The 27,983-nt window shown below is 42.7% G+C and overlaps 1 protein-coding gene across 2 annotated transcripts in view; it reads right to left on the bottom strand.

Annotated features, from left to right (window-relative positions):
• tmem135 (transmembrane protein 135) overlaps nt 1-27,983 on the bottom strand; it is a 537,823-nt gene that overhangs the window by 487,667 nt on the left and 22,173 nt on the right. For both annotated transcript variants that reach the window (XR_015079728.1, XM_085998806.1), the window contains exon 3: nt 27,820-27,912. Coding sequence is in view for 1 of the 2 variants with exons in the window: in XM_085998806.1 (XP_085854932.1) it covers nt 27,820-27,912 (93 nt within the window). In the remaining variant the exon portion in view is untranslated. The remainder of the gene's footprint in view (nt 1-27,819; nt 27,913-27,983) is intronic.

Below are 27,983 nucleotides of genomic sequence, written 5' to 3' on the forward strand. Positions count from 1 at the left end.
CAGGCACAACCAGCCCTCCAGTACTTCACTCATGTGGCCATTTTTTATGTGCAAGACTACAACCTATATTTATAAAGTACCGAATAATGGGCCGAATGGCCTCCTTCTGTGCCGTTATGACTCTACCTTTAACGTAGAAAAATGACCAAAAGCCCTTCACAAAAAGACACAATCAACAAAATGAACAGAGCCAAAGATGGAGCTATCAGGAGGGGTGGCCAAATGCTTAGCCAAAGAAGTGGGTTTTATGGAAGGACACAAAGCTGGGATTTTCTACTTCTATGCTCACCAGCCTGTGATTTTCTGCACATTAGTGAACAGCTAGAAAGTCACAGGCTAGCAAGAGAAGAGAAAACCTTGGCTAGTGTCGACAACTTGTTCAGTCACGTGAGGCATCACAACTGAGCCCCATCCTGCCTCACTCAACATCCACACACATACCTTTTAACTTGGAATATCAAGAGGATCCGTCAGGAGCTGATGCTTTCTTATATCTCTCCTCTCCAGCCCCATATGCTGAGGCCAATTGTAATGGACCCATCATTGTCCCAGCTAATGCAGCACAGACTAGGAATCAAAACCTGGAATCTTATCTGGCCTTGTCCCAAAGCATGTGGCACATTTGCTGCTAAGCCATTGGAAAAATCTTGTCCAACAGCTTCAAGCTTTTCTAAATCCTGTACAGATTTTACTGGAAAAGGAGCATTGGAAGTGGAACCGTAGTGCTTCATAGAACTGGATACCTCGCACGCTATTCCATGTAGTAGCAGGGCTTTGATTCACATCCATGATTACTCAGTAATTAAGATCGCCATTTCTTCATGGAGAAGCAAACTGAAAAAACAATTCCCTTCAGGAAGGGAGGGAGGCTAAATTTTGCAGCCAATTTCCCCAGTTCATTCTCGACAGCAACCAGGCTGATTCGTAAAAGCAGGTCCCGTCAGAGAAACAGCGTGGTGCGGAGACTCTTCAGGAAAGAAAAGAAAAATACTTAAAAAGGTGGCACAGTGGTTTGCTATCATGGTGTGTGTTATCAAACTTAGCCACGTTTGCTTGAGGAGGAAAGAGATGTTCTCACAAAAGGAGGAGAAAATAAAGCAGAGTAAGAGTCACTGAATGTTGTACTTACCAATTTCTCACCCTCCCAAAGAAAGGGAGATTTTTTTTTCTATTTTTTTTTTTTGAGAGAAAGGAAATCCAAAGGCATCATGACAGTATGATGCATTGGTGTCAATGCCATGTCAAGAGATTAGTGCCTGCAATTCCAAAACAAAGTTTTCAATCTAGACTTGGCCATCAGTTAAAAAGGAAAGGAGCCTCCCCATAGGGAGGGAAAACAGGAAAATCAGGTGGCAACTCATCCCATGCTGATAGATAGTAAGATCAAGAGCAGTGGAGACCATAGATTAGGTTGCTTACTTTAATTTTGATTAGGGAAATGTGGATAGCAGAAGAGTGGGATGGGTGTGATAGGTATCAGAAGATAATTTCAAATTACATTGGCATTTAGCAGAATAAGAAATAACTAGCTGTATTGCATACCAGAAAGTCGAGACTTTGTCACTTTTTGTCTGATTATGCATCTGTCGTGTGTAAATACAAATTATTGTTGCTGACCACGTTTATATTGGAAAAAACCTATGTAAACTTGTCATGCTGAAATTATGCCCTCGCACCATGGGGGCACTGCAGTATCTCCACTGGGGGAAGGGACTAACTAGTTGTGTAAGTTTCCATTATAAGTGGGAACATAGTTATTTAGAATGGGAAAGGAAGTGCATGCAGACAAGATTTTTATATATATTTTTTTTAAATGTTGATTATGAAAGTGCTTCAAACAAACAGCCAATAACAAAGGAGTGTATAACCATAGAACCGAGCATAAGCATTGAATGTTTGTGTTATAATTTTTGTTTTTGAACAGCCCTCGGTTAAATAAGCCTCCAAAAAACCTGCCAATTAAGTATCTGATTATGCAGAGTACTATGGAATCACCATGTTTAAGTTAATCCTTGATCTGCTTTCACTGCATCTGACCCTTCCCACCATCCCCTCCCCCCATCTCCCATGCAATTTAGCCCCGCCACTTTGCAACTTCTTCATCTCTCCTCTTCCCCTCGCCCCACCCCATTCCCTCATCATCCCCTCGCCCCACCCCATTCCCTCATCATCCCCTCGCCCCACCCCATTCCCTCATCATCCCCTCGCCCCACCCCATTCCCTCATCATCCCCTCGCCCCACCCCATTCCCTCATCATCCCCTCGCCCCACCCCATTCCCTCATCATCCCCTCGCCCCACCCCATTCCCTCATCATCCCCTCGCCCCACCCCATTCCCTCATCATCCCCTCGCCCCACCCCATTCCCTCATCATCCCCTCGCCCCACCCCATTCCCTCATCATCCCCTCGCCCCACCCCATTCCCTCATCATATTATCCAAGCTCATCTCATCCACAAGACTCACCTCCTGCTCCCACAATCCTCTTCCCACTCAACTCTGCTTCCTGGTCCCAATGGTAGCTGACATCCCCTTCAAAATTATTGTCATCAGCCCCTTCTCAAAAAACTCTCCTGCTACTTCCTCCCTCGTCAATTACCATGCCACCTCCAACCTCCCTTTCCATGGTCCTTGAACATGTCATGCTTCCCATCTGTGCCCACTCCAAACTCCTTCCACAAGCTTCAACTTGTTCAAAATTCTGTCACGTACATCCTGTTTTGTACTAAGTCACACTCACCCATCACCCGTCTTTGCTGCCCTACATTGGCTCTCTACAGCTAAAATCCTTGTTCCTTTCTTCAAATTTCTCAATGACCTCGCCTCACTCCATCTCTGCAATCTCCTCGAGCCCTATATTCCCTTCTCCCACCTGGCCACAATTTTCATGTTTTATGCTAGATATTCTTTCTGAATCAAAGACACTGGCCACTCCAATAAGCGAATCTCTCGTCCCCTACAATCTGGAGAATACTTACTGTGCTGATGTGACCCAGGGATCATAACAGAGCCCTTGCTCCATAAACTGGTTACTGAAATATCACCATGTACATGCTCCTGTCTGCAGAAGTTGGACTGAAAAGCATTCTATTAAGGTGAGGCATGACTGCAAACCAACAAACTGTTTTATTTTATATAAAATACATGTATGAACAGGAAACAGTTTTCACAGAGAGATCAGTCAATGTCCTATGTTAATTTCATGGGAACATTAGCAGGCCCAGCCTTAATGATGTCGGTCTTAGCTCAGTGGTAGCACTCTTGCCTCTGAATCAAAAGGTTGTGGGTTCAAAACACTCCACAGAGATTTGAGCACATAATCTAGTCTGACACTCCAGTGCAGTACTGAGGAAGTACTCCAATGTCAGAAATGTGGTCTCTTGGATGAGATATTAAATTGTTGCCTAGGTGGTTGTAAAAGATCCCATAGCACTAGGATTGCAAAATTCTGGGAATTTTTAAAAAGAGGAAACTTTCCATGGGAATTTTGAGTTTTTTTGCACACTGATGGTTTTTGTCTCTGACCCTTCACAGATCACAGAAACCCCACAGTGCAGATAGAGGCCATTTCGGCCCATCGAGCCTGCACCGACACATATCCCACCCGATCCCCGTAACCCCTACACCAACACATATCCCAGTAACCCCACATATTTAATCCCCCTAACACTAAGGGTCAATTTATCATAGCCAATCAACCTAACCCGCACATCTTTGGACTGTGGGAGGAAACCGGAGCACCCGGAGGAAACCCACGCAAACATGGGGAGAATGTGCAAACTCCACACAGACAGTCACCCGAGGCCGGATTCGAACCCGGGTCCCTGGCGCTGTGAGGCAACAGTGCTAACCACTATGCCACGACCCTTATATTATCTTTGTCGTCAAAATAGACATACTGTTCCATACAAATAAAAACAGGCTTTCAAAACTTTATTTAGGTTATAATTTTGAACTTTATTGAACCCCCACAAAAAAGACCCATCTAAAATAAAATAAAAAGAGCGTCAGCTTATTTAGCCTGTAATTTGTCCTTATTTTGTCCCTTTGAGTCTTCTACTCATGAGTCTTCTGAGTCTTCTGCTCATCATTGCTCCTCCTGATTCTCTGACTCTGGCTCTGACGTGTCCATTTCCTCCTCTGTGTCAGTGTCTAGCTGTGTGGTGGACACTTCTGTATCTGGCTCAATAAGTTGTAGGTTCGCCCGGATAGCCACCAGTTTCTCCACTCTCTTGTTAGTCAGCCTGTTGCGCACCTTTGTATGCGTATTCCCAAAAAGTGACCAGTTTCATTCAGAGGCCGCTGATGAAGGTGGGATTTGGAGTATCACCGATGCAATAGGTGACAGGGCCTCAGATGCACAAAGTCCCTTCCACCAGGTATGTGCACTGATATGCTTGCATGATTCCCATATCCCATCCCCATTCCAAAGGCCTTGCTTGGTAGAGAACTTTGCCAGACTTCCCAGAACTTTGCCCATGTCCAGATTGAGATGGTGTGAGAGGGTAGAAATCACACTAAGCGCTGTTGATCTGTTCTCCAGAAAGTATTGGTCTCCCAACATGCTTTGGGTCCAGCATGTATGCTGCAGCATGAATCAGCTTGACACAAAATTCTTGACGCGTCTGTATGAATTGAACAATTGCCTTCTCCTCTGCTTTGAGCAGCAGGGATGTGGGTAGGGCAATGCTGATTTGTTCTTTTAAAATCAGTAAAAAGCCTGAGAACATCTGACAAGACAGCGTCATCTCCTTCAATCTGAGCAATTGCAGATGCTACTGGTGAGAGTAGTTTAAGGCTGCTAACCACTCTCTCCCAAAACACATCATCCAGCAGTATTTTCTTGATGGTGGTTTCCATATCCCCAGACTGGGATATTGCCATTTCTTGCAGCAACTCCTTACCCTCCAGGAGGCTGTTGTACATTATGACAACGCCACCCCATCTAGTGTTGTTGGGCAGCTTCAGTGTGGTGTTCTTGTTCTTTGTCATTTGCTTGGAGTTGTAGGTTGCTGCAACTACCTGTTTTCCCCTGACCTACTTAACAACTTGCTTGGCTCTCTTGTACAGTGCTTCCATGGTTCTCAAACCCATGATGTCCTTGAGGAGCAGGTTGAGCCCATGAGCTGCGCACCCAATAGACGTAATATGAGGGTAGGCCTCCTCCACTTGAGCCCAAGCAGCCTTAATATTCGCAGCATTGTCAGTAACTACTGCAAAGACCTTTTGTGATCCAAGATCGTTGGATAAATGCTGCTGCATCTTTGTGGCATTCTTTACATATGGCTTTCTACAGTGTTTGCACATGTACAGTCTTTCCATCTTTAATGCCTGGGGTAAAATGCTTCCACACATCCGACGGTAAACGTGGCATTGTTCTATGCAGAGAAATAAAGGGCATTCATCTGTGTCGAACTGCGGTCGATCAGCACGATTGCAACAGGGCGAGTACATTTTTGCTGATGCTCCATGTGATGGAAACATGACCTGTACACACACGACGCTACATCACCAATAGCGTATTATTTTGTATATTTTAAATTGAAGGGCAACAGAGTTCAACAAGTAACTGGTTTATTTGGTATAAAGTCTGATTTACTTACTGCATCATCACAACATCAACAGAAAACAAAATGACTTCCCTCAGGACCCCTAACCTGGATCTTAAAAAAACTATAGCAGTCTTACAGATGCCTGCAGGCCAATCACAATTCGATATGCAAATATTACAAATAGAGGGAGCTAATCGCTCATCCAACCAATCAGGACACATTTGTTCACAGTCACACACAAAACTTGTAATTATTAAAACAAGCCCAGTAAGAAGATAAACATATATTGATTAAGAAATTCCTTAATAATTAAGATTCCATCTCTGTTAGTAATTTTAAGAGAGGACCTGTGGAAAAAAAATACAAAAAAAACAATATTATGCTAGCATGTGCTTTTTTGGGCAAAATTCCCAAAATTCCCAAGCTAAACTTCCCGTGGAAAATTTCCGGAAATTTACCGGAAACTTTCCACCCCTTTGCAACCCTACATAGCACTATTCGAAAAGCAGGAAATTTCTCCCCATGTCCTGGCCAAAGTTTATCCCTCAAACAACATTTAAAAAAGTTATCTGGTCATTTATCGCATCACTGTTTGTAAGACCTTGTCTGCACAAATTGGCTGCCATGTTTCCCTACAATACAACAGTGACTACACGTCAAAATAACTCATTAGCTTTGAGATGCTTTGGAATGTCCAGAGTTCATGAATGGTGCTATGTAAATACAAATTAGTTCTTTGTTTCTTTAATGGCTCACTAGGCATAGGCTCACTTTCAAGCTAGCTAGCACAAAACTAACTAGCCAATACTGCAGATGTTGGAAATCCGAAATAACAACAGAAAATGCTGGAAAAACTCAGCAGGTCAGGCAACATCCGTGGAGAGAAATTTGAGTTGACGTTTCGGGTCGAACCCTTCTTCGAAACTGGAAAGAAAAGAAATTAGATCAAAGGCAGGGCTGCGATCGGACAAAAGAAGTGAAAGAAACAAAAGAGCTAGACGAGATGGTAATAGGCTGAGATTAGGTGTAAAGTGTACTGGCAGGGCAAGAGATAGCTGCCAGGTGTGAGAGAGAAACAAAAGGAAGGAGGGGGGGGGAAAGGAGTGGAAAAATTACAAGAAAAAATGTGTAATAGGGGCCGAGATTACGACCTGAAATTGTTGAACTCGATATTGAGTCCAGAAGGCTGCAGAGTGCCTAATCGGAAGAAGAGGTGCTGTTCCTCGAGTTTACGATGAGCTTCTGTGGAACAATACAAGAGGCCAAGGATGGTGAGGTACGAGTGGGAATGGAGCGGTGAATTAAAATGACAGGCGACCGGAAGCTCGGGGTCACCCTTACGGACTGAACGGAGGTGTTCCGCAAAGCGGTCACCCAATCTGCGTTTGGTCTCCCCAATGTAGAGGAGACCGCATCGTGAGCAGCGAATAACAGTATACTAGATTGCGAGAAGTACAAGTAAATCGCTGTTTCACCTGGAAGGGGTGTTTGGGGCCCTGGACAGTGGGAAGGGGGGAGGTATAGGGGCAGGTGTTACATCTCCTCCACTTGCACGGGAAGGTGCCAGGCGAAGGGGAAGGGCTGATAGAGGAGTGGACTAGGGTGTCTCGGAGGGAGCGGTCCCTACGAAATGCTGAAAGGGGAGATGGGGAAGATACGTTTGGTGGTGGGATCCTTGCACCTTCTGTTACAAGTTGCTGAGTTCACTCATCAATTCCCATGTCCAACACAGATAAAGGTCTCCGTCCCTTAAGTATGTGTTATCAAGGGTTTGGCTCACCAAGCTATCCATCATCAAGGGTTCCAAATTAGACCCATCTTTAAAACTGTGGGGAAACAACACATCTCTTATTGCTTAATTAAACAACAATGGTTGTCCATCCATTTTTAAATGAAAACAATCCTCATTGCTAGTCTAAGATACTCATCAATGGCTGGCCATTTCAATTGGGGACTGGTGATCATTATGTTTTGGCCGAGAGCAGACAACCTCCTCCTTTCTCAATTGCCAGGAAGTGTACAAGAGCAGTCCAGTGATGTTCCTTTCCTCTGTGAGGAGACACCCGATCTCAGCTCAGCATTCCCCTATACATCATCACCGAGATCAGGAACTCAGAGGCTGATCATACTAGCATCCCTCAACTCATGTGGTAGCATATTTATGCTGTACTCAATGCCACCGCTCAAGGCTTTGATCGTAATGTTAATTGGATTGTCTGTTATCGAGAATGTCCATATGGATCACAATGCCAACATTACAGCTTTAAAAGAAAAAGTCCTTGCCAGTAAGTTTTACTATTTCAGTGGCAATTCAGGCTAATAATGTGTAACAAGAGATAAAAATTTATATCAGAGCAATGAAATGGCAACCATGTTGTTGAAATTTAAGTAAGTGCTACCTTACAATTGAGATTGTCATGTCCTTGCAGACTTATTGGTATGTGGAATACAATGTAAAAGCTTTCAAACTTTAGAAGAAATAAAAGTAATTTTCTTCAAGTTGTTCGTTCCAGTGAAGTACTGTTTACACCATCTGTCATTGTGTTATTTCATTAATGATCTAGCGCCTGTGACTCATTAATTCGAGACGCTTTCTACAAGAACCTCACAGATTCACTGCATACCATGCGTCAATGTGTTAGACACAATCTACCCATACTTAAACTGCATTGGGTAATTTTTCCATGTACTGATGGGGGCAAAAATGAACAAATTATTGCAAAAATTCCAGAGACAATTGTTTGCTATTTGAACCCAACCTTTTTTTTTTTGAGTTACTGCATTACAATGTAATTGCACTTTGAATTTAGACAATTTCTCTGAACAGTTTGGGTAAGGTATTATAATCACAAATAGGACTAAAAAGTACATTCAAATAATTTGGCTTCAAATTGTAATCACAGTTAGTGTGAAACAACAAATTAATTCCTACATTACAACTGTGACTAGACTTCAAAAGTACTTCATTGCCTATAAAGCACATAGGGACATCCTGAGGTCGTGAAAGGCACTATATGCAAATAAGTCTTGATTTTTTTTTTTTAAATAGCGTCATAATTTTAATAGACTTAATGATGAATGTTTAAAATTTCCAGTCATATTGCAAGTGAATTTTTACTCCATTACAATTTCAGTAGAGTATGTACTTTGTTCACTTGACTGGTGCATTTCAAGGAGAAGCTTGAAACTATTAACCTTTTCAATGCAATAATTGTTAATAAATAGGAGTGAAAATTTGCTCCAGGCAAGTTTATTTTCCACTCCTATCCTGAACAACAGCACTGATTCTGGAGTGCAGCCCCATGAGGCCAAAAATCCCTCTTGCAATTCAATGAAGTAGCTATTCTTCATCTACAAGCCTAGGAGTGAAGTTGGGGTCTTTTGCTTCTGCACTCACCAATTTGCAATTTTCCATCCATTAAAATGAATGAATGGAAAATCCTGGGCAAGTAAATGCAGATGCTGAAAATGCCAGCCTGAATGTCAGAAGCCAATGGGTGGCATCACAGCCATGCTTTCTTCTGTTTTCAGTGAATGTTCACATCCCTGCAATTTTGAGCAAGGATCCCCAGATAGCAATAAGGAGTGTGAATTATGGCTGATTTTTCCCCTCCCTACCGCAGGGGGTCTGGGGCCAACTGTACCATTCCTACTGCTGTCCCAACTTTAATCACTTAACTCACCAAAGACTGGGATTGAATCTGGTATCGTCTGGTCTGTATGACTTTGTACCATGTCAGACAGTGCCTACACCCACTGCCATCAGAGAAGGGCCATTTTTTAGTCATCATCTCGATTACTCATGAAAAATCTGGCTAAAGTTTGCTTCACTTTTAAGATACTGTATACGAGGTGATGTTTATACAATTAAAAACAACCAAATTATACTAGAATTCCTTTACAATCTACAATTAGCTATTTTCAATCTATATTAATGACTTCGATGAAGTGGCAGAGTGCAATGTATCCAAGTTTGCTGACGATACAAAGCTAGTAAGCAGTGAGGACACAAAGAGCCTGCAAAGGGATATAGACAGGTTAAGTGAGTGGGCAATAAGGTGGCAGATGGGGCATAATGTGAGGAAATGTGAGCTTATTCACTTTGGTCAGAAGAATAGAAAAACAGAATCTTTTTTTAAATGGTGAGAAACTATTAAATGTTGGTGTTCAGAGAGATTTAGGTGTCCTCGTACAGGAAACACAAAGTTAGCATGCAGGTACAGCAAGCAATTAGGAAGGCAAATGGCAAGCAAGTTGGGAGTGTAAGAGTAAGGAAGTCTTACTACAATTGTACAGGGCTTTGGTGAGACCACACCTGGAGTACTGTGCACAGTTTTGGTCTCCTTGTCGGAGAAAGGACATACATGCCTGAGAAGCAGTGCAATGAAGGTTCACTGGATTGATTCCTGGGATGAGGGGGTCGTCCTATGAGGAGAGATTGGGTCTATACTCTCTGGAGTTTAGAAGAATGAGGTGTGATCTCATTAAAACATAAAAAGATTCTATGAGGGATTGACATGGTAGATGCTGAGAGGTTGTTTCCCCTGGCTGGAGTGTGTAGAACTAGGGGGCACAGTCAGGATAAGGGGTCAACCATTTAAGATGGAGATGAGGAGGAATTTCTTCACTTATAGGGTTGTGAACCTTTGGAATTCTCTACCCCAAAGGGCTGTGGATGCTGAGTCGTTGAATATATTCACGGCTGAGATAATTGATTTTTGGACTCCAGGGGAGTCATGGGATATGGAGATCAGGCAAGAAAGTGGAGTTGAGGTCGAAGATCAGCCATGATCTTATTGAATGGCAGAGTACGCTCAAAGGGCGGTATGGCCTACTCCTGCTGCTAATTCTTATGTTCTTATGCAGTTAACATTTATTACACCACAGGTTGGTGAATTGTGTTGCGTTAAAAAATGGCTTCAGTTTTAAATTACAAAAATGATTAGCCATACTTCCCAATTTTGTAATAAATATTAAGGAACTTGCATTTATATACTGCCTTACCACATTTTCCAAAGTGATTTACAACCAATGGATTTCTTGGCAAGTGCAGTTACCAATGCTTTGTGGGCAAACACAGCAACCAACTTGCAGATAGCAAGGTCACACCAAAAGCAAATGAATGAATAGCCAGATAATCTGTTTTGTGTGTGTCGTTGGTTAAGGAAAGAATGTTCACCAGGACACTGGAAGAACTGCTAGCCCTTCTGTGAAAAGGTCTTTCACATCCACCTGGCCAGGCAGACAGGGCTTCAATTTAACATCCGAAAAATGGCACTTTTGACAACACAGCACTCTCTCAGTACTGCAGAGTCAGCCCTGCACAGAAGTGGAATTTGAGCTCACAACCTTTACATTCAGGAGATGAGGATGCTATCAACTGAGCTAAACTGACACTAGTAAAAAAGGTACAAATGATCCACTTACATGAAACAAATAATTTCTCAGCTTCTGACAATGATAATTGGTGCAAAGAGGTTTGGATTCAAAGAGAGAACAAAGTACTGTAAAACACTGAAATGTATAAGGCCTTGGCTAGGCCTCATTTAGAATATGGTGTCGGTTTTGGTCCCCTCACATGGTAGCTGAGAGAGACCCTGGAAATGGCTCTGAGCAGGACTACTAGATTGATAACAACTGCAAAGTCACTTAGTTACCATGATAGGCTTAAAGAGCTGGGGCTTTTTACCTTAGAAAAGTGTAGAATTCAAGATGATTTGATTGGAGTTCCTTAAAATAATGATTCGGTCCCTGCGGATAGGCTATTTGAGTTAGAGAGGTAAGGGAGAACCAAGGGACAAGACTATAAGTTACGCAAGCATAGAGCTAGGTTAGATGTCATGAGGTATTTCTTTCCACACAGGCGTCAGCCTTTAGAACAAACTGCGAGCTCGTGCAATGAATGTGGATTCACTGCAAACATGCACAGCTGGATGTGTTCCTGAGTGTGGCCAACATAACCACATATAGAAGATCGGTGGGTATTAGGAGATGCATCCCCCAGTCATCATGGTCTCCTCCAGTAACTTGTTTCATCACCTTTCATGGGCAGAAAGGAATTTTCCAGAGCTTTATTTTCCTAAATTGGCATAAGGTTTTTTGCCTCTCCCAGATGGCTTGGCTGGCTGATTGAGAAGAATGTTGGCAGGCTATGTAGCCTAAGTATTGCCTAATAGGAACTTTCCATTATTTGCAAACAAATTCAGCATTACTGCAACATTTAAAATTATAATTGTGCTTAAAGTTGGAATTTTTTTGTATTTGAAATATTTCAAAGTGAAGATCATGTGAGGTCATGCAGTTACATTTAGAAATAAGCTATTAACCTGTCTCAAACTAGTTCAACCAATTGAATTAATATGTGGGTTAGTGGAGGGAGGGAGAAAATCATGACCTGAAAAAAGTATAATTGTAATATTCATATATTGCTATATTCTTGGAACTGCTTTTCATTGGTCAAAGGAAAAATTCCAGAGAGTGATATCATTGTTCTTATCAATACATGTTTACTTAACCATCATGGACTTTGGCACAATTCAGTACTTCCATTGCAAGTCAGGTCACTGGCATCCACTAACTTAGGTTACAGATAAGTAAACACACACTTACTTTGTTAAGAGTACAGCAAACATTTGTGTTGCCCAGCAAACAAGACTTTATTCAACTCAGTAATGAAAAATGGTAAACATTTCTTCAGCTTCTTCCCCAAAAAAGCCTCAAATTTATTCTAGATTACTTGATCACCCATGATGTTGCCCAAGGAAAAACAAAATAAAAATGTTGTATTTTGTTTGCAACTATCTCTGCGTGTCTTGTGCTCTCAAATTGTCTGTTTTAGTTGCTACGTCTTTTACTCTTTTTCCTTTCATTCCTTATGGCTAACACACTGTCTCTCACGGTTCTCCATTTTATGTAAAGCCATTCTTTTCTCTGTCTCCTCTCCTCCCTTTTTGTATATCTCTGATCAGTTTCCTCACACGGAAAACTGGAGCTAGATTTGGGGCACCCAACCTCTTGCAGCCAGAGGAATTATCTTTTCTCTCCATGGGTATAAAGCCACACTCTCCTGTCGGGCATCAGCCTAATCGTCCAAATTTCTGTGGTCACCACCTGGGCATCATGTTTGCACACACCCGGTCAGGCCAACTGCGTTGGACCATTACTGCTACAAAAGAGTGAGGCCTGCAGCAGCTAACCATATCTTCAGCACTAGACCATACTGAGGCATAATAAAAAGGCAAAATACTGCAGATGCTGGAAATCTGAAATAAAAACAGAAAATGCTGGAAATACTCAGCAGGTCAGGCAGCATCTGTGGAGAGAGAAACAGAGTTAATGTTTCAGGTCAATGACCCTTTGTCAGAACTGGAAAAAGCTGGCGATGGAACAGGTTTTTAAGCAAGTGCAGGAAAAGTGGGGGCGGGGGGGGGGGGGCGGAGGAAAGAACAAAAGGGAAGGTCTGTGATCGGATGGAAGGCATGAGAGAGATTAAGAGACAGAAGGAATGACAGTGCAAGGCAAAAGGAGATGGTAATGGGACAAGAAACAAAAGATGGCTCTAGATGAAGTGTAAATGGCGATGACAGAATGAAAAACAGCTGCCGAGAGAAAAAAAATGGGAAAAAATGGTCTGAAATTGTTGAACTCGATGTTGAGTCCAGAAGTCTATACAGTGCCTAATCGAAAGATGAGATGCTGTTCCTCGAGCTTACATAGAGCTTCATTGGAACAGTGCAAGAGGCCAAGGACGGTGAGGTCTGAGTGGGAGTGGAGCAGAGAATTAAAGTGACAGGCAACCGGAAGCTCGGGGTCACCCTTACAGACGGAACGGAGGTGTTTTGCAAAGCAGTCACCCAATCTGCGTTTGGTCTCCCCAATGTAGAGGAGACCGCAGCGAATACAGTATACTAAATTGCAAGAAGCACAAGTAAATCGCTGTTTCATCTGGAAGGAATGTTTGGGGCTGTGGTGATTATTCTTGTTTTATAAGAAGCATTGTAATTGGTTGCCTGTTTTCCTGCCTTGAGATATATGCTGTAAACTCATTGGTAGTTGATGTCATGTGATCTGTGGTAGCCATCTTAAATTCAGTTCTCCACAGTTTTGGTTGAGACTGGATGCTTAAGATGTGCTGCTGGTTTTTAAGGTTAATAAAGCCTAGCTTTAGAAAGGCAATCTACTCTTCATTTCAATTTATTAACCTTATGCTATAATGGAACGATATCTTCAACCGGAACGATTTAATGCTGACCCTAATTCTGCAGGAGTGGATGATCAATGGAAACATTGGTATCGTACATTTAAAAACTTTTTGGGCGTGTTGGATCAGCAATCTCTAAAGTTGGATATACTAATCAACTACATTGCTCCGGATGCGTACAAGTATATTTTGGACTGTGAAACTTATGAATTGGCTATTGCTACGTTGGAATTTTTTTTTGTTAAACCCAAAAATGAGGTATTTGCACATCACCTTTTATCTGCCCGTAGGCAGCAGGCAGGAGAATCCTTGGATGCTTATTTACAAGCACTCCGGCGCCTTGGTGCTAACTGTAATTATAAGGCTGTGTCTGCAGAAGAATATAAGGAAGAGTCGGTACGGGATGCATTTATTAATGGATTACTGTCTAGATCAATTCATCAGCGGTTATTAGAAAATAAAACCTTGGATCTCAAGAGTGCTTTTGAGCAAGCCTCTACATTGGATTTGGCTCAGAGAAGTTCGGATTCTTATGCTCTTTTGGATCGGCCTGTGACCGTGGTTTCGGCAGTTCCGGATGAAAAGGAATTATGTGGACTTAAAAGGAGTGGTTTACCAGATTCCGAAACAGTTTCTACTTCGGCAGCTGTTGCCTCTAGGATTCAGAAGTGTTATTTTTGCGGGAACGCCCGGCACCCCCGTCTGAAGTGCCCTGCCCAGGAGGCTGTGTGTAGTAAATGTGGCAAGGGAGGTCATTACGCACGTGTTTGCAAATCGGTTGCCTCCTCTGCGACCATTCAGCCTTTAGATAGGGCGTTTATTGCATCAGTTTCTGCCGCCTTTGCCCATGGCCTAAACAAAGCTATAGTTATGGCCCAAGTTAATGGGTTAGAAGTGAAGGCCCTTATAGATACGGGCAGTACTGAGAGCTTTATAAGTCTTCAGTTTGTGAGGGAGAGGCGTTTGAAAATTTCGCCTGTTACTTATCAGGTGTGTATGGCTCAGACGACTCTCACCTCACAAGTAGCTGGTTGTTGCCTTGTGAAATTAATTCTCCTAGGTAATACGTATACTGATATACGCCTATCTGTTCTGCCTAATCTCTGTGCGGCTATTTTGATTGGTCATGATGTGCTTCAATTACATGAGTCTCTTAGTCTTTCTTTTGGAGGAACTAAGCCACCTTTGTCTATTTGTGGATTAACTTCTTTATCCATTTCTCCATTATCACTTTTTTCCAATTTGATGCCGGATTGTAAGCCAATTGCTACCAAGTCAAGAAGGTATAGCAGTCAGGATAAAGAATTTATTAATTCTAAAGTTCAACGTCTTTTATCGGAAGGAATCATTGAACCTAGTTTTTCGCCCTGGCGGGCACAGGTAGTTGTCACCACTAATGAGAGATATAAGAAGCGAATGGTGATAGACTACTCTCAAAACTATTAACAGGTATACTCAATTCGATGCGTACCCCCTGCCTAAGATTGATGAGCTTATCAATAAAGTATCTCAATATAAGGTTTTTAGCACTATTGACCTAAAGAGTGCTTATCAGATTCCTATCGTTAAGAGGGACCAATCATATACGGCCTTTGAGGCTGGCGGAAAGCTGTATCAGTTTTGCCGAGTACCATTTGGTGTTACTAACGGTGTCGCCTGTTTTCAACGTCTGAGCGTTGATTTTAAGGGGCCTCTTCCTTCAACGACTCAGAATCGATATATATTTACTGTTGTGGATGAGTTTTCAAGGTTTCCTTTTGCTTTTCCTTGTGCAGATGTATCAGCTGCTAGAGTTATCAAATGTCTGACTCAACTTTTTGTCATCTTTGGGATGCCTGCGTATATCCATTCGGATCAGGGAAGTTCTTTTATGTCTTCCCAGTTGAAGGAATACCTTCAGAGTCGGGGAATTTCTACTAGCAGAACTACCCCGTATAATCCCCAGGGTAATGGACAGTGCGAACGATACAATGGGGTGATCTGGAAGGCAGTTATGTTGGCTTTGACATCCCGGAACCTTAAGAATACACAGTGGGAAATGGTGCTGCCTGATGCCCTGCATTCCATTAGATCATTGCTTTCAACGGCTACTAATGTGACTCCCCATGAAAGGCTCTTCAACTATCCGCGGAGATCCACTACGGGATATTCGATACCTTCATGGCTTACTATGCAGGGACCTGTGCTGCTCCGACGCCATGTTAGACTGTCAAAGTATGATCCTTTAGTGGAGGAGGTGGAGCTATTGGAGGCAAATTCCCAATATGCTCACATTCGATTCCAAGATGGGAAAGAAAGTACGGTTTCAGTTAAAGACTTAGCTCCTTTTGGTGGCCAGCCCTCTTTTGAGGATATTAACCAATAGCCATAATTCAGATAATGTTGATGTCGTCACAGATACTACGAATGTTTCCAATCCTATTGCAGACACTTACAATTCTCTTAGTCTGCCCCCAATGGATGTTCATGACCCTCCCAGTTTACCTTCTAATGGGACTTCCAATCCGGAAACCGTTGATAATCGGGATATTGATAGCCTCCCTGCAGAAGATATTTCTGTGTCTCCTGGTGTAGGAGGGCAAGGAACTTCACCAAGGTTAAGAAGGTCGACACGAACAAGATATCCGGTTGACCGATTAAAAATGGACTTTTAAAATAATTTGATAGTAAAATTTTAAAATTGTTGAAACATTATACATGTATTTAGTCATAAATAACTAATTATAAATTGTAAAGGCTACCTAGGTTGAAGTATATTTTAAAAGGAGGGGTGAATGTGGTGATTATTCTTGTTTTATAAGAAGCATTGTAATTGGTTGCCTGTTTTCCTGCCTTGAGATATATGCTGTAAACTCATTGGTAGTTGATGTCATGTGATCTGTGGTGGCCATCTTAAATTCAGTTCTCCACAGTTTTGGTCGAGACTGGATGCTTAAGATGTGCTGCTGGTTTTTAAGGTTAATAAAGCCTAGCTTTAGAAAGGCAATCTACTCTTCATTTCAGGGGCCCTGGACAGTGGGAAGGGAGGAGGTAAAAGAGCAAGTGTTGCATCTCCTGCGCTTGCACGGGAAGGTGCCGGGCGAAGGGGAAGGGGTGTCAGGGGTGATAGGAGTGGACCAGGGTGTCGCGGAGGGAGCGGTCCCTTCGGAATGCTGAAAGGGGAGGTGAGGGGAAGAGGCGTTTGGTGGTGGGATCACACTGGAGGTGGTGGAAATGGCAGAGGATGATCCGTTGAATGTGGAGGCTGGTGGGGTGAAAGGTGAGGACAAGGGGAATCCTGTTGTGGTTCCGGGAGGGAGGGGAAGGGGCGAGAGCAGAAGTGCAGGAAATCGAACGGACATGGTCAAGGGCCGTGTCAAACACAGTAGAGGGGAATCCTCGGTTGAGGAAAAAGGAAGACATGTCGGAAGCACTAGTATGGAAGGTGGCATCGTCAGAGCAAATGCGGCGGAGACGGAGAAACTGGGAGAATGGAATAGAGTCCTTACAGGAAGCGGGGTGGGAGGAAGTGTAATCCAGGTATCTGTGGGAGTCAGTGGGCTTGTAGTGAAGGTTTGTCAATAGCCTATCCCCAGGGATGAAGACAAAGAAGTCAAGGAAGGGAAGAGAAGAGTCAGGGATGGACCATGTGAAGGTGAGGGAAGGGTGGAAATTGGAAGCAAAGTGAATGAAATTTTCTAGTTCAGGGCGAGAGCAGGAAACGGCACCGATACAGTCATCAATGTACCGCAAAAAGAGGTGAGGGAGGGGACCCGGGTAGGACTGGAACAAAGAATGTTCCACATATCCCACGAAAAATCAGGCATAGCTAGGGCCCATGCGGGTTCCCATATACCTTTAATTTGGAGGAAGTGAGTGGAGTCAAAGGAGAAGTTGTTCAATGTGAGAACAAGTTCAGCCAGGCAGAGGAGGGTGGTGGTGGAAGGGGACTGGTTGGGCCTCTGTTCAAGGAAGAAGCGGAGCGCCCTCAGGCCATCCTGGTGGGGGATGGAGGTGTAGAGGGATTGGACGTCCACAGATGCTGCCTGAGCTGCTGAGTATTTCCAGCAGTTTTTGTTTTTATTTGAGGCATAATAAATATTGGCATCTTCTACTGGAAGATCAGACCCTAGGAATTTCTATAAATAACCAGTTTAATATTAATCAGTTGCTTTTAAAATACACTGATAGTCGCATAGTTAGCAGGGACCAACCAAATGCCAGAAATTGAAGAGTCTTTCAATGTTATACAAAATTGCATTGATTTGGCTGAAATGTGCATTATTCCCATTCAGCTAACAGAAAACATAAGCCATAATAGGAAGTTATGAGAAAAAGAAAATCAAAGTTCATGGTGCAAGGTGAGGGGGGGGGGGGGGGGGGGGGAAAGAGAAGCAAGAGAATAGAGTTATCTTATCAAACAAAGTTGATTAGGTACACCATACTTTATCCTGATGTTTCAGTGCAAATTACTGGAACCTGTCACAAAGAACCTCCTGCTTCAAACTTAGTTTAAAAAAAACTTCAGCTAGCAACAAAAATGACCTGAAAGGGGAGAACTACATCTCATTTACTTTTTTTAAACTTTAGATAGTTTTCTTAAAAGGTTATTTTGCTCATTAGTTCATTCCATGAATGCCTTCCCATTGGGGAAAAAAGACAAATCTAAAGCACAGTTGAGGTGAGTGATGGGGAATTTCATACTAGCAGTGACGTCAGGACCAGGAAGCAGCTGTGAGCATTATTGGGGAGACTGGCAGCGCAAGCTATTCATCATCAGGTGGGCAGGAAGACATGGCCAAGGGCAGATAGTCAGGAGGCTGGCCACTAAAATACAATCCATTGAAGATGGAGTCAGGCAAGGAAGCACTAAGACACCAACAGGTAACCCAGAGGCGCGGAGTTAACACGTGTCAGAGAGCAGGAGGTACTTGCAAGGAAGGCTGCGATGGTGACTTGCAGCTCCAGAACTGATAACTAAAAAAGTGTGGGGACCAGACCTTTTGATATATCTGTTATCTCATCATCATAAAGAAACTACTCATGAAATAACACTGGACGGCCAGCTGGTGGCACCGTCCAAGGAGTATAAATACTCAGGCGTGGGCCCAGCTTGCCCAGGGACATTTTGTAAGACAGGAACTAGTGAAGTACAACTAGACCTCCATGTTCTGAAACAAGTTGAGTAAAGCCTTGCTTTATACTCAAACCAAGTGCGTAGTGAGTTTTATTACATCAATATCTTTATGTTCATAAGCTGCTTTACCAATACCTAAAATACTACAATATATACAGAATTAATTGTATGAATTTTTACATTTTTTTGTATTTAACATTTATCAGATACAGTATGTGAATAGTCCACTGCAGGTGCAAAGAGTTTCTCCAACTATAAAAAAAAATAGACTGAACACATGATTTGGTACCAGGAATAGTAAAGCACCTACCAACGTATACAATAGTGAAGTGCCAACCAAAGTATTGCAGATTCAAACCCCAGATGAGTTGGAGTCAAAAAATAACTCTGGGGAAAAGAACTGTTGATGCAGGATCCTTTGAAAATGTTTAAAAAGTACAAATGTGATTATGTAAAAAAGTGTCAAAGTAAACAAAAAGTTTATTTGTGCAAGAGGTATTAAGAACACTTAATAGAGCAACGTTTTGTGATAGAATATAATCAGATTTTGTTTAATATCTTCAGAAGTTTAGGTGTAAAATGCAATCCAAAGACATTTCATAACAGTTGCAATTTCTCAAATATTTCAGAAACATTCAAATAAAAGCAAAATACTGCAAACACTGGAAATCTGAAATAAAAACAGAAAATGTTGTAAACGTTTAGCAGGTCAGGCAGCATCTGTCGAGAAAAGAAAAAAGGTTAACCTTTCATGTCTTATCAGAACCTGTTCTGACGACGCGTCAGAAAACCTGAAACATTAACCTTTTCCCTTTCTCCAGAGATGCTGATTGACCTGCAAATTTGCCCAGCATTATCCAATTGCTCACTACATTCAACAACTTGCATTTATGTAGTGCCTTTAATATAGTAAAATGTCCCAAGGCGCTTCACAGGAGCGTTATCAAACAAAATTTGACACCTAGCCACATAAGGAGATAGGAGGATAGATGACCAAAAGCTTTGTCAAAGAGGTAGGTTTTAAGCAGTGCCTTAAAGGAGGAAAGAAGAGTAGAGAGGTGGAGAGGTTTAGGGAGGTAATTCCAGCACTTAGGGCCTTGGGCAGCTGAAGGCATGGTCACCAATGGTGGAGCAATTCAAACTGGTGCTGCTCAAGAGGCCAGAATTAGAAGAACACAAGAACATAAGAATTAGGAGCAGGAGGGGGCCCATTCTACACCATCTCCCATCATAGGACAACCCTCTCACCCCAGGAATCAATCTAGTGAACCTTCGTTGCACCACCTCTAAGGCAAGTATATCCTTCCTTAGATAAGGAGACCAAAACTGTGCCCAGCACCCCAGGTGTGGTCTCACCAAAGCCCTGCACAATTGTAGTAAGACATCTTGTTCTTGTACTCCAACCCCCTTGTTATAAAGGCCAACATGCCATTTGCCTTCCTAATTGCTTGCTGTACCTGCATGCTAACTTTCCATGTTTCCTGCAAGAGGACACCTAAATCTCTCTGAACACCAATAGTGCAAAAAACAAGGCTGAAGCATTCGCAACCATCTTCAGCCAGAAGTACTGAGTGGATGATCCTTCTCGGCCTCCTCCTAAAGGTCCCCACTATCAGAAGCCAGTCTTCAGCCAATTCAATTCACTCCATGTGATATCAAGAAACAGCTGAGCGCACTGGATACAGCAAAGGCTATGGGCCCCGACTGTCATGCTGAAGACTTGTGCTCCAGAACTAGCCACACCTCTAGCCAAGCTGTTCCAGTACAGCTACAACACTGGCATCTACCCATCAATATGGAAAACTGCCCAGGTATGTCCTGTCCACAAAAAACAGGGCAAATCCAATCTGGCCAATTACCGCCCCATCAGTCTACCCTCAATCATCAGCAAAGTGATGGATGGTGTCGTTGACAGAGCTATCAAGTGGCACTTTCTCACCAATAACCTGCTCACCGATGCTCAGTTTGGGTTCCGCCAAGACCACTCGGCTCCAGACCTTGGTCCAAACATGGACAAAAGAAATAAATTCCAGAGGTGAGGTGAGTGACAGCCCTTGACATCAAGGCAGCATTTGACCGAGTGTGGCATCAAGGAGCCCTAGTAAAACTGAAGTCAATGGGAATCAAGGGAAAGACTCTCCACTGGTACAAAGGAAGATGGTTGTCATTGTTGGAGGCCAATCATCTCAACGCCAGGACATCGCTGCATGCATTCCTCAGGGCAGTATCCTAGGCCCAACCATCTTCAGCAGCTTCATCAATGACCTTCCCCCTCCATCATAAGGTCAGGAGTGGGGATGTTCGCCGATGATTGCAGTGTTCAGTCCCATTCGCAACTCCTCAGATAATGAAGCAGTCTATGCCCGCATGCAGCAAGACCTGGACGACATTCAGGCTTGGGCGGAGAAGTACCAGGCAATGACTATCTCCAACAGGAGAGCATCTAACCACCCCCACCACCACCCCCCACCCCGACATTCAACGGCATTACCATCATCGGATCCCACAATATCAACATCCCGGGGTCACCATTGACCAGAAACTTAACTGGACCAGCCACATAAATACTGGCTACAAGAGCAGGTCAGAGTTTGGGTATTCTGCAGCAAGTGTCTCACCTCCTGACTCCTCAAAGCCTTTCCACCATCTGCAAGGCACAAGTAAGGAGTGTGATGGAATACTCTCCACTTGCCTGGATGAGTGCAGCTCCGACAACGCTCAAGAAGCTCGACACCATCCAGGACAAAGCAGCCCGCTTGATTGGCACCCCACCCACCACCTTAAACATTCACTCCCTCCACCACCAGCATACCATGGCTGCAGTGTGTACCATCTACAAGATGCACTACAGCAACTCGCCAAGGCTTCTTCAACAGCACCTCCCACACCTACGACCTCTACCACCTAGGACAAGGGCAGCAGGCGCATGGGAACACCACCACCTCCAAATTCCACCCACCCCCCCCAAGTCACACACCATCCTGACTTGGAAATATCACCGTTCCTTCCTTGGCACTGGATCAAAATCCTGGAACTCCCTCCCTGACAGCACTGTGGGAGTACTGTTACCACACAGACTGCAGCGGTTCAAGGCAGCTGCTCACCACCACCTTCTCAAGGGCAATTAGGGATGGGCAATAAATGCTGGCTATTACTTCTGCCTGATAATTACATTGACATGAAAACAATTATTCCTTAAAAATTAACCCAGAATCTGAACAGGTTTTTTCTGCTTAGTAAACTGATTGTGAAGCTATTAAGATGGTAAATTAGTAGACTTCTATGCCTGCTGTTAAATATTTTAGTTTTGGCTCACGAGAAAGTTCCATCCTCCACTAGAACAGACTGCAGGTCACAGCCTCATTCCATAGTAACACTCGGGCATCCCAGACTCCGCCAACTCATCTGGACACATCCCACATTCCAGTAGCTTTTGCATCTCCTCCCCCGATCCTCCTCCTCCCCTTCCCGCCACCAGAGATTCCCTTAGCCACAAATATATTCCTTGGAGATAATAAAGAATGAAGACTGCAAATGCTGGAAATCTGAAATAATAAAAAAAATAGAAAATGCTAGAAACACACTGCGGGTTCATCAACATCTGAAGGGAGAAATGATCGTTAATCTGTTGGTTGCGTATTTCTAAGCATTTTTCATTTTTATTCCTCACCCTGCTGCAAGGTTCTCTCCTCCAGCCAATCCAGGCAAGGCTGATTATCACTAGTTAAAAGTATGGTGTGCGCTCATCAAGATTTGAATTAAAAATATAATTCCAGCCTAATCTTGTAGTTACTAAGTGTCAACAGCTTCCCAGTCTTCTCTTCCCCAAAATAGGTATTTTAAGAATTTTTAAAGTAACAAATTAGCATCTGCAGGCAAAGGTACAATAAAACATTTCCTGCATCTGGCTCTCCTGACAAAATTAGAAATAAAACCGTAGCTTTGAAATAAGTAGAATCTATAGTTAAATGTGCTTTTTTTTTTTTTTTTTAAAGACAGTGCAAGCCTCCATTTCTCCCATCATCCCCAACAACTAATTAGGAGTACTATTTTTGACGAGTGAGACATGCCACTTCACTTTGCACGTGCAACATTAATAAGTTTTCACAAACACCGTACCCAAAAAGCCACCAACTTCATTATAGTCGCTTGTTAACAGCAATCTATTTATTTAAAAAAAGTTAACGTGCAGATAACACATTGCCCTGGGAGGCAGTGGAGATGCCTTGCCCAGCACAAACACTTCAGTCACAAAATTAATGCTGTGTTTATACTGGACAACCACTTCCTGAAATAGCTCTCCATTACTGGCTACTGCTCCTGTAGAAAGTGCAAAATTTATATTGTAGGGCAATTTCTACAGCAGATATTCTTCGATATGACTGCACAAGTTTATATATGTGCAATAAAAACAGAAAATGCTGGAGAAACGCAGGTCAGGCAGCATCTGAGAAGAGAGAAACAGAGTTAACGCTTCAGGTTGATGACCCTTCGTCAGAACGTTCTGACGAAGGGTCATCGACCTGAAACGTTAACTCTGTTTCTCTCCTCAGATGCTGCCTGACCGGCTGAGTATTTCCAGCATTTTCTGTTTTTATTTCAGATTTCCAGCATCTGCAGTATTTTCTTTTTAAATTGCAAATCACAAGTATTTCTCTGGAGAAGGTACCAATGACCAGATACAGGCCAGGGATAGTGAAACCACCTGGCCAGTACTGAAACACTCTGTGCACCAGAGCCACTTAGCCCACCAGGCAGGAATAAGATCAAGCTTTTGTGATAAACCCAATTCGCAAGGTTAAATGTAATGTTATAAAATGTTACATTTTAATCTTATTGAAGGCTTTCGATAAGGTCCCACATAAGAGATTAGCGTGCAAAATTAAGGCACATGGGATTGGGGGCAAGGTATTGACTTGGATAGAGAACTGGTTGGCGGACAGAAAGCAAAGAGTTGGAATAAACGGGTCGTTTTCCGAGTGGCAGGCAGTGACTAGCGGGGTACCGCAAGGATCGGTGCTAGGACCCCAGCTGTTCACAATATATATTAATGATCCAGACAAGGGAACTAGATGTAATATCTCCAAATTTGCAGACGACACAAAGCTGGGTGGGCGTGTGTGCTGTGAGGAGGATGTCGTGAAACTCCAGTACGATTTGGACAGGTTGGGTGATTGGGCAGAAACATGGCAAATGCACTATAATGTGGATAAATGTGAGGTTATCCACTTTGGTGGCAAAAACAGGAAGGCAGATTATTATTTGAATGGCAATAGATTGGGAGAAGAGGAAGTGCAGAGAGACCTGGGTGTTCTTGTGCACCAGTCGCTGAAGGTAAGCATGCAGGTGCAGCAGGCGGTTAAGGCGGCAAATGGTATGTTGGCCTTCGTAGCAAGAGGGTTCGAGTACAGGAACAAGGATGTCTTGCTGCAGTTGTACAGGGCCTTGGCGAGACCACAACTTGAGTATTGTGTGCAGTTTTGGTCACCTTACCTGAGGAAGGACGTTCTTGCCATGGAAGGAGTGCAGCGAAGATTCACCAGGCTGCTACCTGGGATGGCAGGAATGACGTATGAGGAGAGATTGTGTCGATTGGGCTTATACTCACTGGAGTTTAGAAGATTGAGGGGATCTCATCGAAACCTATAAAATTCTGTCAGGCCTGGACAGACTAGATGCAGGAAGGATGTTTCTGATGGCCGGGAGTCCAGAACCAGGGGTCATAATTTAAAGGATAAGGGGTAAGCCATTTAGGACTGAAATGAGGAGGAATTTCTTCACCCAGAGAGTGGTGAACCTGTGGAATTCTCTGCCACAGAAGGCAGTGGAGGCCAGTTCATTGAATATATTCAAGAAAGAGTTGGATATATTTCTTAAGGCTAAAGGGATCAAGGGATATGGGGAGAAGGCAGGGACAGGGTACTGAATTTGGATGATCAGCCATGATCTCATTGAATGGCAGAGCAGGCCCAAAGGGCCGAATGGCCTACTCCTGCTCCTATCTACTATGTTTGAAAAAGGTTACCAATTAAATAACTTGTATTGATATAAGCAGCTATCCAGACTTCCAACGAGTGAAGCTCACTGAGGGCTTGGAGCCTCCAATGCCAGCCCAGGAAAGACAAGACAGTTTCACCTACACTGCTCTATGACATGACCATGGCAAACTTCAATGTTGTGGCTCCCAAATAGAAAAAAAACCCTTAGAACGAGTTTTCAGCCCAAATGTTAAAGATGTGTATCTCACCCCCAAAACTGGACAGTACATCACTGGAGGCAAAAGTAATGTAAAACAAAGCTAACACATAAATTAGTGACTATGAACGATTATGGCAGGGAAGGAGACAACAAGCAGAGCAACAGTAATTTTTCATAGCCTTTTAATTTCTATTAAAAAATTCTGAAGTACATATTTTAATACAACATTGCAGAAATCAAGCTATTCTTGACATCTTAGTAAAATTATTTGTGTAATATTGACATTTCTTCCACTTCAGCGTATAAATGAACTTTAAACAACTCGTGGAGTACAAACTTCTCCAGAACTGTGACGGCTTTAAAGGTTAAACCAGTTGCATCACCGATCCAAACTTGGGCTACATTCTAATCTTAAGTTGTTTGTGCGATTTTAAAATTCTCATCCTCATTTTCAAGTCCCTCCATAGCCTCGTCTCACCCCTCCCTATCTCTGTAATCTCCTCCAGCTCCACAACCCTCCGACATATCTGCGCTCCTCTAATGCTGGCCTCTTGAGCATCCCCGATTATAAATCACTTCACCATTGGTAGTCGCACCTTCAGCTGCCAAGACCTAACTGCTGGAAATCCCTCCCGAAACCTCTCCACCCTCCTTAAAAGCTACCTCTTTGACCAAGCTTTTGGTAATCTGCCCTAATAGCTCCTTATGTGGCTCGGTGTTAAATTGTGTTTCATAACACTCCTGTGAAGCACCTGGGATGTTTTACTACGTTAAAGGCGCTATATAAATACAAGTTGCTGTTGTTTCAAACATGAAAGTAGCCTCCTTAAACACAGCATTATAGGACTACTGTACCAAACATTTTTAAGTTCACATTCAGCTACCAGTTAATCCATTTTAATTGCCAAATTCCATTTCTATTTTAAAGCAGCACCATGACTGACTCCATGTGATTCAACATTAGAATGTTGTTTTCCTTAAAAATCAGTGGATTTCTCTTGCAACACAGGTACAGATAATAATCTTCCTTCCCCCCCAATTGTACATTTATAAAGTCTGATAATGAACTTGAAACTGACCTGCTGTCATTGTATGATCTTTCCTTGTGCTTTGGAAAATCATAATCAGCACTAAATGATCAAAGTTTCTGTTCTATGTAGGTTATCTGAAATTGCTCCCTACCACAGCAGACCTTTAAACAATTCTTATATTCTGACCACCATTGCCCCAATTCTTTTTCTCTATCACTATTCTATCATCCCCTCTGCTCAACATACATACAGAATCTATTCCAATGTGTCCATCATATAACTGACAAACTCTTCCGTGGGTATAGATTGACCATTTGCTGAATATGCCAAGTTTGGACACTGCTGGTTGCATTGTATTTGGGTTCTTCAACCCACTTGGATTTACAAGAACATTGCATAAATGAAAGCAAAAATTTCAAGAACGCAGTTTGAGACGATAAACAGAAAAGGACATAAAAATGTTAAGACAAATAAATAAAATCATTCAAATAGGAATGTTATAACACCCAAGAATACAAATTAAAATGTTAAAAACATTTTCAAGTGAGGTTTTAAATTGCATTTTATTCAGTGCTTAAAAAATGCACTTTGCCAATAGTAATTTAGGATAAGAATGTGTTTTCTATGCTCTATGTCTTCTTATTTGAAGGGGAAGGAGCTATTGCCTAGGAGCCAGTCTTACATATAGCATTTTATCTTTTCCTAGGTTTGTGCATTTTGTAAACTGTAAAACATCAGGGTACTTATTTTGGAAGTTGCATTAATTCTAGGCAATGTGTTGGCGTGGTTGAGTGGATATGAAAGCAGGGAAGCAAGTTTTCTAATTTTGTTAGGAAGACTTTGATCTAACCAGCAATTGAGAATATGGGGGGGGGGGGGGGGGGGGGGGGAGGGGAAAGAGAAAAGTCAACATCACAAGCCTTTTATAACAGGGATAGAAAATTCTTCTTTTTACATGTACCCTGTAATAAAAATTAGAAGGGTGCACAGTGAGCAAGAACAACATCCTATTAACTTCTAAACTTGAGTGCATGGTTTAGTTAAACTCTGATAGTACAAGGCACATGTAGTGGATTCAATCCACATTACACTCTATACAGGAGTATGTGACAGCTTCCCTAATGGCTCAACACGTTTATCCAGAGAGCAACTCAACACAGCCCAGGATTTGTGCAGAGATGCCCAATCTCAGTTCAGATGGCCATACGAATGCTACAATTGCCTCAGCGCCCCTGTGAGAGAGGGGAAAATGGGCCAGAGTTCCCACTCCTTCCCGCTATCCAGCTCCTCCTGCTAGAAGTGTGCATGCTGCCATTAGGGGATACCCTCCACAGCTGAATCGTCTGCTGACACTCACCAATGATCACACATGAAAAACCATGCGAGACATTCTCGAGAGCAGCCAGCACCAGTGCAACTTTACTGAAGCAAGGAGGAAGTGCTTTCAGGATAGGAGATGGGAGAAAGCAGGCAAGAAAAAAAAGGGGGGGTGGAAACACTTGATGCAAATGGACCTAAAACACAAGAAAATTGTCTGATTCACAGCATTATTATTCTTCGATGAGCACAACCATTCAAAAAATGTTATATACTGGATATTTCAAAATTCATTTTTTTTTTTTTTTTATAAAAAGAGGTTGCATACATATGCAGGTATCATAAGCACTTTACGATTTTATACATCAAGCACTGATTTATAGGTATAGCAATTTAAAAAAATTACCTGCTTTTCCTCTCAATCAGAATGGCCACATAGGAAGCAGGCAAAGCTGCGCCAAATCCTGCAGACCAGATGTAGAATTTCCCAAGAAGCTTCCTAGGTTTGGAGAAAAACAGAACCCAACCCTTAAACTAGCTTTATTAGCAATGTTAGATAATCTATCTTCA

Source organism: Somniosus microcephalus, chromosome 10, assembly GCF_052327205.1.
Source record: "Somniosus microcephalus isolate GS21.2 chromosome 10, FLI_Smic_1.0, whole genome shotgun sequence".
In the NCBI taxonomy this organism is placed as follows: Eukaryota; Metazoa; Chordata; class Chondrichthyes; order Squaliformes; family Somniosidae; genus Somniosus; species Somniosus microcephalus.